At 37.9% G+C, this 12,656-nt stretch overlaps 2 protein-coding genes across 4 annotated transcripts; both read left to right on the top strand.

The window, feature by feature from the left end:
* Positions 1-1,977: 1,977 nt before the first annotated feature.
* LOC116158880 (protein ALP1-like) lies at positions 1,978-3,884 on the top strand. The gene is made up of 2 exons (XM_031471734.1): positions 1,978-2,295; positions 3,075-3,884. The coding sequence occupies exons 1-2, from the start codon at positions 1,978-1,980 to the stop codon at positions 3,882-3,884; spliced, it is 1,128 nt and encodes a 375-aa protein (XP_031327594.1).
* Positions 3,885-9,062: 5,178 nt separating this feature from the next.
* LOC116159883 lies at positions 9,063-11,787 on the top strand. Of its 3 annotated transcripts, none has more exons than XM_031472974.1 (3): positions 9,063-9,688; positions 10,566-10,877; positions 10,936-11,787. In XM_031472974.1, the coding sequence occupies exons 1-3, from the start codon at positions 9,299-9,301 to the stop codon at positions 10,951-10,953; spliced, it is 720 nt and encodes a 239-aa protein (XP_031328834.1). In that variant the 5' UTR covers positions 9,063-9,298; the 3' UTR covers positions 10,954-11,787. The 3 variants fall into 3 exon arrangements, with proteins under 3 accessions (XP_031328834.1, XP_031328833.1, XP_031328832.1); XM_031472973.1 differs by having other exon boundaries at positions 10,566-11,174; positions 11,233-11,787; XM_031472972.1 differs by having other exon boundaries at positions 10,566-11,787.
* The last annotated feature ends 869 nt before the right edge of the window (positions 11,788-12,656 follow it).

Here is a 12,656-nt window from a genome sequence, read left to right as displayed (position 1 = left end):
GACTGGGATTCGGTGTGTGTTTTACCATCTTCATGTTCCGTTGGTGAATTAACCATTTGCGAAAGCATTTTTACTTGCCAACGAACTTAAATGTTGTGTCGTTAAGGAATCTAAATCGACAGCAACTTTCCGAAATGGAATTTTAATCTTGAAGCCGAAACACTCATCGATACCGATCCGATCCACGATATAACGCCTTTTACATTACTTGCTGTTTGACGAAGTTTTTTTTGTTTACTCTCTACTTAGAGGTTCGTTCGTCTATATTTAAGTGAGAACCAGTCGTAATTAGGTTATATTTTTAGAGTCCTTGTATTGGATAGGAGTCCTTGTACTAGATAAAATCCTTGTACCGATCTACGTACCGAATGGGGTTATTGAGGATGGATTGAACTTGGGAAGTTAGGCGACAGAATATTGCAGAGCAGTGCCGTAAAGTCTAGCATTGCAACGTTACGATCTTGCGGGCTAAGCCGAACTCTTCTAATAACCGACACCTTTTTATTGCACTACGTAGAAGACTTACACCAGGACCCAGAGGAGCCATTCAGACGTAAATATTTGATCCTGTGGTGATGTAAATGTTATAAATTTATCTGTTTGTATTGAATTGGATCCTCATTGTGGTAATTGGCATATGCACTAAAGCCAATAGTAATACTGTTAATTAGTCAGCTTGGAATATTGGGATACGATAATTGATAATCACTTAAGTATTACTCCCATGTACGAGGTAATAACCAGTATGTAACGTACGACCTCGTAACGACTTGAACCACTTCATTGCCCCCAAGCTACCGATTAAGAGATTGAAATCACTTTATCTAATTCATCACTTGTGCCACGGTAACAATATTTGTGTTCTGACCCCAGAGATTCTGGTGGGTTTTATTCCGTATTTCATGGGGGAAATTTTTTTTGTAAATGTTTTATGTTTGAATTAATTTGGAGTATTTATTTTTTAAGCCTCATAGTTAGACCTAAGTTTTTGGGATTCCCATTGGGGAACCGAAGTTTTGGTTGTGCTTTTATGAAGGTGCAGAGCACCCCAATAAATAATTATTTTTGTGGGATTATAGTTACATATTTTTCAAGCTAAACTACCTTTCCTAGTTCGGGTAGTGATAAGCGAAATTGGACGAATTAGGTGGCGCCCAAAAGACTCTACCAGAACCACTAACCGTAAGTAGAGAAGATTGAGTTGAAATCGAGGATAGCTACGGAGCTATTACCAATTGTATTGAATTCTTTTACCTACGTCCCTGTATTGTCTTGCTCTCTCCGCTGTTTACCCTTTTGTCAACAGAGCTAGCTGGCCGGTCAGCGGCGTGTGTTTTTATTTAAAAAGCACATGGTATTTTTTGTAGCGCCTTGCCTTTTGCAGCTCGCGCGTTATAACTCTCCTCAACAAAATTTATAAGTTATCACACATAATATTATTTGCTAGCACGGCAAATTAAAACTAGCAAAAAATAGTTTCTATAGTACCAAATATTTTAGCTGTTCCAAATGTAAGTAATAAAATTTGCACAATCATATAAATTTTTGCATGCAGTACCAAAAAAATTCTTTCAGTGTATGGTAACACTTTTTTTTCTCCCCCACTTATTATTAATATTATTGGTCTATTAAGTAATTATTTTAAGGTTTATTAGTAGCTAATTTTATTAAAGCGCCCTACAGACGGTACGATTTGTCGTACAACTTATCGTACGACAAGTCGTATCAAACATCGTTTCAGCTTGTCGTACGACGTGATTCCCTACAAACGTAAACGATAAGTCGAACGACAAATGTCGCAAATTATAAAAGCAAACTTTAGTTGACAATGATAGGTGACTAAAAGCACAGTGACGTCAAATGTCAAAAAAGAAAAAAGCGGCAGTTATTATGTCAGTACTCCTGTCAGATGACTTAGAAGATGCACATAAAAAAAAAAGAAGGAAATGGTGTAAGAATTGGTTATTGAATAGGAACATGTATTCTCATATTCGATTACTTGATGAGCTGCGTAATACTGAACCAAGCGATTTCAAAAATTATTTGAGAATGGACAGTGACACATATAAGTCGCTGTTGGAATTAGTTCGAGACAAGATTACGAAACAAGATACATTTATGAGGAATGCGATAACTGCCGAGGAAAGGCTGACAGTTACTCTAAGATATTTGGCAACAGGAAACTCCTACGAGGATTTAAAGTTTAGCACAGGAATTTCTCCGCAGTCTTTAAGCAAAATCATCCCTGAGACGTGTCAGGCTATATACGAATCATTAAAACAGGATTACTTAAAGGTAAGGAAACACTTTATTATTCTGTAGTCCTTTATTTACCATCATTATTGGCAAAATTAATGTAGTCAGATAATGAAAATGGTATATCGTTTGAAGCAGGTAAGGCATCGTGCGTTTGGAAACAAGGTTGTGATGACGTCTGATGAGTTCGTTGAACAGTATGGGTTGAGTGTTGGGATACGTGTGCTTGGCGCTGAATGGGTTGCAGTAGATGTATATTTGATCCAAAAGTTGGTAGCTGTGCAATGGGCGTATTGGTAAATGGCTCTACTCTGCTATCTTCGCTTAATTTTCCTAATTTAGCGAAGTACATAACATCAGAAATCAGCTTTTCGGCTATAATCTTTTGGTTGTCGCCCAGATCTTTCAACTGAAAAGCAATTCTTTTCCCAACCACAGTGTATTCGTCATCGTCAGAAAGTAACGCAGTGTGGGCTAGATTTAATAAGGATGCTTTCTTTTCCTCCAAATAATTTTTTTTTACATTTGATCTTTTGCGTGGCTGTGAAGAACGAGATGCTGGTCTGCTAGTAGAGGGAGTATTATTAGAAGACGCATTTGAACATTGTAGACCAACTGTTGGTGCCTCTATACTATAAGAACTGCCTGCCGGTGATAACAGCGAGGTCGGCGATTGAACGTCAATATCCGCGCTTTCTTCTTCGGCTTCATTCCCCTGAAATGTAACATATATAATATGTATCATTTTTAAGTAAATTATAAAACAATTTTTTCCTATTCATATGACCATAATTATTAATTATAGCAAGTATTTGCAGGTACCTTCCACAGAGGAGGAGTGGAAAAAAATTGCCAGACAGTTTAAAGACGTTTGGCAATTTGAGAACTGCTTAGGAGCGATAGACGGTAAGCACGTCCTCATAAAAAAACCGGCACAAAGTGGTTCGTATTATTATAACTATAAAGGCACCTTTAGTGTAGTATTATTTGCTATCGTTAATGCCAATTACGAGTTTATATATGTGCACACGGGTACTAATGGTCGTGTATCAGATGGTGGAATATTGTGTGAGACGAGAATCTATAAGCGTTTGGTTACCAAAACATTAGAAATTCCAAATCCTGTTCAACTGCCTGGAATGGACGATGTAGTACCATACGTATTCATTGGCGACGAGGCATTTCCATTAATCCCAAATCTAATGAAACCATATTCTCAAAAGCACATAACGCACGACGAAAAGATATTTAATTACCGTCTCAGCAGAGCTAGACGGGTTGTGGAGAATGGATTCGGTATATTAGCATCGCGATTTAGAATATTCTTGCAACCCATAGCAATTGATGTTAAGAACATTGACATAGTAGTACTGGCGTGTTGTGCATTGCACAATTTTCTGAGAAAACTATCAAAAGGCAAATACATAACGGAAGTTTCTATTGACCGTGAAGATATGAACAACAGCACTATAATTCCCGGAGAGTGGCGACAAACTGGAAATTTGAGGGGCTTAGAAAAAACCAAAATTACTAACGCAACAGTGTCAACTAAAAACGTAAGAGATAGCTACAAGCGCTTTTATAATAGTACTGGGCAAGTCGCATTTCAAGAACAAATGATATCATAAACATAACATTATTTTTGGTTATCATTATTATACTATTGCTGATGTATCAATGAAAGTCAAATATATTTCACTCACAGAAATATGTTCTTGGGTATTTTCCTCCGTATCGCTGTCGTCGATAGCTCTTCCCTTTCGACCAGTTTCACAGTGAGCAGTAAACAATAGCATGTCATAGTACCATAAGTTCGGTTCATAAACGTCATCTGTTCCTTTACCTGTACCGGTAGAATCTTGCACCTAAAATTACCCCATTTTTGTCATGAAGGCTTTTACACGTAATGTAATATCAATCATAATGAAAACATTCTGTTCTGACTATAATTAACGATTAATACAAACAGATATACTAACTTTTTTTAATTCACGTCTAAATATTGTTCGAATATTGTTGATCTTCTTTTTCAAAATGTCTATTGTGGCGTTGGGGTGTAATTCCTTATATTTTATTAGCAATTCTTCATAACTTGAATTGCGTTTAATTTTATTTGCATACTCCTTCGACTTTATATTCCACAAACAACTATGTTGTCTGTATAAGCTTATGAATTCCTCCCAAAAATCTTTATATTTAGCATCCATTCTAATAAAAGTAAGGTAAGTAGCGAGAAATACCCAAATAATAGACTCACCTTTCCTGTAGTCGAAATCGTACTAAAGTTGGTCAGATATCGCACAGTTCACATACACACGATACGATCTGCAATTTGCAAGTCGAGTAGTACGCCAAGTTTTATGGCAGGTTCATACTACCATCCAATACGATTTCGATTAACGATCCGTCGTACGACATCGCTACACACGGTACGATTATCTGTCAGACTGTAGTATCGATCTAAGTCGTACGATAAGTTGTACGACAAATCGTACCGTCTGTAGGGCGTTTAAGAGAATAGCTGTACATGTCGAGGATATGGGAAGATATCCAAAAGTTGTTACAAATTAAAAGTGAGCATAACAATCAGGCCAAAAGAGCTATTAAAATTCAGGTTCTAAAGCAACAAATTGTTAGGGCAGAAATTGCGGAAAATTATAGTATATTAAGTATGGAGAACGGTAAGGAATTTTTACCGTTCGAAGACAATTGTTTGGAGGAGGAGCGGAGCGACGACTCCAATTATTGTCTGAGAACGGTAACCCTTAACGTTCGACGTGCTTATAACATTTTTTGCGCGATCGAAATTAAAATTATACAACCAATATAAATATGCACTAAGAAATTAACGAGCAGAATAAATTGCAATGATCGAAGTGGTATGGTGTACATCACTAGGTAACCAGTTTATTTGTCAAAACTGAAATTAATAATTTCTTGTGCATGTGTCTGATGTAGTTTGCTAGCTTTGCACTTCCGTTATAACTTTATGAGCGAGGTATTCGCCGGTGGCCGAATGGTATGTCGAAGATTTTACAGAACAAAATTGTAATTGGAATGTATTAAGAAAAACGAAAGCACAACTTTAAACACATTGATCTCTATTGCTTCAGGTTTAAATGACGTGTTCTTTGTATACGAAACATCAGCACAAATTGTACATTTAATGTAACAATAATTAAAGATTAAATGTAATATTGAACTGATTGTTTTTAAAAAGGCGTCGGTAAGTATTTTTGCTGTTCTGTTTTTAGATCGGTAAGTAATTTTGACGTCGTCGTAATCATAGCAACTGGTAAATTCAACTTACTGTCATGGAAACACACATGGTAAATAGTCAGAAATGACCGATCGCGCAAAAAATAAAATTATTTAATAAGTTTGTACAGCTTGCAAATTCTTATTGGCATAGATTCACCCCGAAACATAAAGAATGGATCTAAAAAGCATTTGATAGACTTAGGGATCGAACAATACAAGCATTTGCCAAGTTACTCTCGCTGATATTAGTTTCACTCGTAGATGCGTTAGAACTTTTAAAAGCAAATTCGGAAGGTCACAATGAAAATGCATGGAAATTCGTAAAATCTAGATTAACAGGAAAAACAAGGTTGGCGGTACCAGCTGAGGTTGCAGATTCAGACGGGGTAATTACAGTTTTGAAAGAACGTTGCCAACGCGAAAAATCTCGTATAGCCGAAGCAAAACTTGCAAATATAAAACAAAACGGGAAAGACTCGACTGCATTCACGAATCAGGTTAACGGTCTCGCGGCAAATTTGCTGTCCTGTATATTTCCGAAGGGGTACGTGCAGATACGGTTAAAACGGATATAACACGCCCTACAGCGTCAAGGTAAACGTATGTATCACCTGTAAAAGAGACAAGCATGGCTATTTGGGACACATTACAGACTACGCACAAAGTGGAAGTTCCCAAACTGTGTTGGTTGTATAGACGGAAAACATGTGCGCATGCGTAACCCACGTCATTCTGGAATCATGTTCAGGAACTACAAACAATCCTTCTTGTATTACAAGGCGTTGTGGGACCCATTTACAAGTTTATTGCTATTGATGCTGGGGATACAAGGAGAGTGATGATTAAAAAAAATTAGAACATACGTCAACAACCTATACAGCCGAATGGCGTTTACACAGACGCGGCTACGAGCGCAAATCCCATTCTGTTCGAAACTGTAGCGCACTGTAGCCCACAGTGGTATTCTTGATTTATCACAAGCGATAATTATCGAACGGTGGTGAGCATATCAAGGAGTCTATCGCGCGTAATTTGTTCAGTTAACGTCCAATGAAAAAGGTAGAAACACATTAGCCTGATGCAACGCCACGCGACGTGGCGTGAAGCATCAGATTGTACAATGTGCATATTTTTCTGATGCCACGCCACGCTACCTTACCCGAAGCAGTTAAAAGTTCAGTAACACGATAGACACCGAGCGCAATGGATGTACATTCCAATGATTTGTCATCAGACGAATTTGAAGAAGAAATGGAGGAGACTGCATCGGCAGTGGTGGTTGCCAAAGAGAGGAGAAAGTATAAGAAATTCTGGGTCCACCAGATTAATCGTGTGCGAGACGAGTTCGGGGAATACCACACCTTGATCAATCTTTTGGAAACAGAAGATTGTTCCAGCAGATTCCAGATGTATTTTCGGATGATAAAACTGATTTCGGATACGTTCATAGATTGTTAGAACCACGAATAGTGAAAATGCATACTAATTTTCGAAAACCTATAAGTTCTAAAGAGCGTCTAACAGTGTGTTTACGGTAAGTGTCATTTTTCTATTTACTTGCAAGTAAATCGCTATGTTATGCTCTATATTTATTATGAACTTAAATGCCATACAAACCGATAAACATAACAGTTTTAAATTAGAAGTTATTCAAGAGGTAGGAAAAAGTACAAGACGTAGGTAATTATAATGAAGTAAAATTTGGATTTGACGGAGAACATGATAAATATTGTTCCTGAGGGTAGGAAATTGGGTATATGGTACTGTGCTTGTCGATAGGATGTGTCCGTAGTTCGAAGACGATAATGGCGTCGTTCTGTCAAGGGAAGGCGCCGAGCATGACGTGGCACTAGAGCCAGACGAAAATTCCCCTGGGTTTTGGATTCTGTTTTGGGTAACACTATGTATTTCTCGTATCTCTGCTTCAGATACTAATTTGCAAAGGTTCATCCGTATTGTAGTTTGTGCCAGTGGATTTAACTTTTTTACAGTTTTTGCCATGCTGAGGTAAAACAAGTCTACACTTCATCCATATCTCCAGTTTTTGTAGATCTTTCTTCACGTTTTTGTTTCCGACGCTCAGCATTCATCTTCATTATACGTACCATCTCATGGACAGGAGATGAATCTACGTTTTTTCTACATGACATTCCAGGCATGGTTCCAAAAAACTCATTTCTTGCTCGTATTTTCCCTTAGATATTTTGGTAGCTCCTCGACCACTTTCCCCAATTGCATTGGGGCCCTTGATGGGAAACACATAAACGTTGTCCCATCAACGGAGGTTCGTTATTTTATAATTACAAAAGCAGCCATTCGATTGTATTGCTAGCACTTGTGGACGCCAACTATAAATTGATATGTATTGAAATTGGATCATATTAGACCGGGAGGCAGCGTACATAGTAATAATGTGAATAAGTGACTTCTTTGGGTGATCAACGAAATTACTAAACTATAAGGACCACGGAAAAGATTTGTACCAAGAAATCGCATTTTTTCGATAGTTTTCAAATATGCTATGGCAGACGATTTCAAGTGTAGCGTTGGTGACGACAGGGAGATAAGCGCGCGAGAGCAAAAAGGACAGAGATAGCGATAGGATACTGACTACTGAGATCCTTCAAACCATTTGATTCTAAACTTCTCATTCACATAATTCCACTCACTTCAATCAGACGGATTGTAGAAGGTTAGACATTTTTCAGTGGCATTCACCAACATTGCGATGAATTAAACCATGAGGACCATACACAAGTCATATAGTGCGTTTTCCACCCTTTTTAACGAGTCTAAAAACAAGGAGATTGGTTGAGAACTTACCGAGATTATATTAAATTTATTATAATAAATAGGAAATAATCGTAGTCCGTCTGGGATATAATAATTGAGGAGCTTGCTGCAAAACCGGCTATATCCAAATTTAGAAAAAAAAATTGTTTCTTCTATTTTAAACTTTATATTGCAGACTATCGATTGGTGCAGTTATTTCGAAGCAAAAGCGGTTATTTCATCAGTATATTGCCGTTTAAAAACTAGCTTTTGAAGCAAACTCGGCCAAATCCAATCCGCTGTTTTGCATCAAACTCGGTTATATCCAAAAATGGGTGGGACTCGGGAGTGGGATTGGAACACGTGGTCGTTTTTCACGAAATGAATCACTATGTGCGTTTAATTCGTTTTTAGCCGCCGACAGATGCTGTGGAAGAGGAGAAAATTTTACGGAAAAACCCAGTTGTAACTTCCAAAGAAAAATACGACAAATATGTTGTTAAACCATTGGAACATAACGATAGGAAACTTTATGATATAGGTAAAGGCTCTAGAAGAACATTATAAAAAGGTCAAGGGTATCGCAAAGACGAAAAGAATCAAAATTAAGAAAAATTACACTGAAACCAAAAAGAACATAACAATTAGGACTCATAACTACTATAAAATATGGAAGCAAGTCAGACTTTAATGAAAAAACGAAACACACAGGGGCTACTGGCCTGTCGAGTTTAAAAACCAGAAAAGAAAAGGAAAAGCCTCATGCATCTTAAGCCTGCTACACACATGCAAGCAAGTCGTACAACTTGGCTTGAACAGACCAAATCGTACAACTTGCAAGTGTGTGTGTAGAGCAAGTCGGAGCTTGAGTTGGGCTAGAAGTTGGGCATGCGTGAAATCGGACAAAACCGATTGCGTACAGTTAAATCGTACTGCAAGTCGAGACGTGTGTATGCGAACACGGCAGAATCGGCGAACTTGAGTAAAACAGAGCGTTCACTGCAACAACATGGCCGATCTAAGAAGTCTATCCCGAGATTTCCTAACGGAATTTATCGAGATGTACCGGGAAAACCCGTGCCTGTGGCAAATAAAAAGTAAGGACTACAGTAATAAACAGAAGAAGAATGCTGCGTATGCAAAATTAGTAAAAAAACTTGAAGAAGTGGAAAAAAATGCAACCAAAGAAAGCGCCGTGAAGAAAATTAATTCGTTGAGGACGTGTTTTCGGAAGGAGTATCGCAAGGTTTTGGCATCTGAGAGATCTGGGGTCGGCACAGATGAATTATATATACCAACTTTGTGGTATTATGAATTACTTACGTTTTTGTTGGAACAGGAAGAACCTAAACCTTCAAGAAGTACAATTTCTGATGATGAGGGTGATGATGTGCAGGAGGTAAGTAAATAAACATTTATATTATTTCGAAATCTGTTTTATTCGCGTTGTACTATCATACGGTCTTGCCATTCTACAGCACCAACACCATTGAAATACTCTAAATACTGCTGTCTCGTTTGTTTTGCATTTGCGGAAATATTGGTTGGTGTTCTTTGTAATTCATCGAAAACCCCATGAGATGCCAATCCCGGTGTAACGGTCGCATTGCCAATGTCTTCTTGGTCGGTACTTTCTGGTGGAATATAATGATTTGAACTCTTGATGCATAAAAAATTGTGGAGAATGCAACAGCACAAAGTAACAATCTCTGTTGTTTCTAATTTTAAGTTAATGTCAGTATGGAAAATTCTAAACCGGGCTACCAATATTCCGAAAACGTTTTCTATAATTCTTCTGGCCCTACTTAACCTGTAGTTAAAAATTCTACGCTCGTAATTCAACTGTTTTTGACTGAAAGGATTTAGCATATCCGGGCGAAGAGTAAACGCTTCATCAGCAACAAACACGTACGGCAAAGCACCGTTACCAACTTTCGGAATTTTTAATTTATTTGCCACAAGTAGTTCATAAAATGTAGTGTTTCGTATCACTCCACCATCCGAAACTCTTCCATTAGTGCCGATGTCACACATAATGAACTCATAGTTGGCGTTGCTAATTGCCATCAGTACAATACTGTTCCGTTTCTTATAATTAAAATAGTAGGAGCCACTTCCTTTTGGTGCAACGATATGGATATGTTTCCCATCTACTGCGCCGATGCAAGTGGGAAACTGCCATTCGGAATTAAATTCTTTTGCTATTTTTTTCCAATCGTTTTCTGTCTTAGGTAGCTGAAATTAAGTAAAAAATTAATGAATGTATACTTTTTAAGGAACAAAACACACAATCACTTGGTCCGGAAGCGGAAACGCAACAGTCGAATGAAGAGACAAATGAAACGCAACGTTCCGATTATGAAAGTGACCCACTATCCCCTACTGTGGATAGATCAAGAACTCCATCATCTACGACAGTAGTGGCTCACCGTTCTAGATCAGGATCTAGGGCACCATCTTCTAATGGAGGAAAAAGAATGAAGAAGGCAGACGCCGTGCTGGATATTGTAGCTCAAAAGTTGCAAGCACCAAATCCAATTAGGGAATTTGATAACTTTGCACACCATGTTGCTGAGCAACTCAGGGAGGTGCCGAAACAACAAGCAATTTATCTTACAAAAATTATTAACGATGGTATCTTTGAAGCCCAGTGTGGAACCCTAACGCGAAACTCTCGCATTGTGTCTCAACCTGCTGAGTTACCTGCACCTGAAGGGTATTATGTTGCTCCTTTAGCCCCAGCCCAAAATACGCACCATACACAAAATAGAGTTAGTCAAGCGAGCATATATCCGGATCACTGCCAACACCAGGCGCCAATCTCGGAGGCACTGGCAAACTATTTTAGCAATGTCGCACCATAACAATGTGTGTTTGATTCCTATGTAATAATTATAAAATATTTCTTACGTGGTTTCTTACCTTCATGTATTTATCTTTTAGAACGGTTATTATTGCTTTGCATGTTTCGGGGATTATCTGCGACAATGCTTGGGGTGATATAATTACGGAAAACTTCAAGTCTTCGAAAGTTCGACCTGTTGCTAGAAATCGCAGCGTTGCAGTTAATCTTTCGTGAGGAGTAATTGCAGCTCTCATTACAGTGTCTTTCTTTCTAATTAATGGAGCAACACTACACAGTAATTCCTCATAAGTACCGGTATCCATTCTAAGGTAGTTTAACCAATCGCGAGGTTCTAGTCTCAATTCATCTAATAAGTTGGTATGAGAATATTTGCCTCTTTTTGTTAACCAATGCTTAGTCCAGCGTGAGCGTTTTTTTGATTTTGATTTCACGTACAGTGCAACTGCTGTGGCAATAAGTATATCATCCGAAGCCATTGTTCAAACTAACTAGATAGACACCTACCTACTAAAGTTGTTCCATAAGTCGCGAATTAAGTCTGTGCGCGTGGAAGCTCAAAACCACAACCGACTTTTCAGTCAACTTAGCTTGACAAGCCAAATTGTACGACTTGCTTGCATGTGTGTAGCAGGCTTTATAAGCGAACAATTTGGACCAGAGTGGACTTCAGTCAGCGCCGGATTAAGCTAAAATGCGCCCAGGGGCATTTTCATAGACGCGCCCCACACGCACACCCATTCCCAACTCACCTAACCACGCATAGTACCTTTACAAAAAAATTAATACAGCGAAAATATTTAAATTTATATTTCTTTGCACGTTTATTGTGATAGGGGAGTAATAAACAAGTTATCAATTACACAATCACAAGATCGTAAATTTTTATTGAAAACATCACAAATCAGCCAAAATCATACATTAAACTACTTTTCTCTTTTTGTTTGACAAAAATCTTTCTATTATCACATCAGTATCTAAACTAGTCATTATTTCACTTTCTATAGATAGTGAGGTTTAAGAGAACTTAAGCTTGATAATGACCTTCGGGTCGAAACTATAGTCGCTGTCACCTAATGCCTTTATTTTAATACCTGAAATAATTAAAAGAAGTATGGGGAAGGTTTAGTGTCTTTATCAATCCACTTAGTCAATATCACCCCGTTTTGAGTCGTTATAAGATGGATAGCTACCAACCATTTTAAGCGTCGGGTTTGGTTGGGAGGGGGGAATACAGTTGGAAAATTGGTAATTTTGATTAGTTGTTCTTAAATATTTATCAAACTATGTGGTTTAGTGCGAAAAGTACCGTATACAAAAATAGTCTACAGTAAATTGCGAACAAAAATGGCCTCGTATACAGTGTGTCCCAGATCGCGTGAGATTGCATGGGTAACTTTGTTATTATTAAAGATAGAGAATTGGTTAAATGGGCAATGTTTTGCAGTTTTGGATGCTTATTTAAAATTTCCTTATGGAAATTCAAAATGTCGCATAGGTTCGA

This window comes from Photinus pyralis, unplaced genomic scaffold (assembly GCF_008802855.1).
Source record: "Photinus pyralis isolate 1611_PpyrPB1 unplaced genomic scaffold, Ppyr1.3 Ppyr1.4_LG1, whole genome shotgun sequence".
NCBI lineage: Eukaryota > Metazoa > Arthropoda > Insecta > Coleoptera > Lampyridae > Photinus > Photinus pyralis.
The sequence above is the reverse complement of the archived record's forward strand: the minus strand, read 5'-3'. Positions and strand labels throughout refer to the sequence as shown.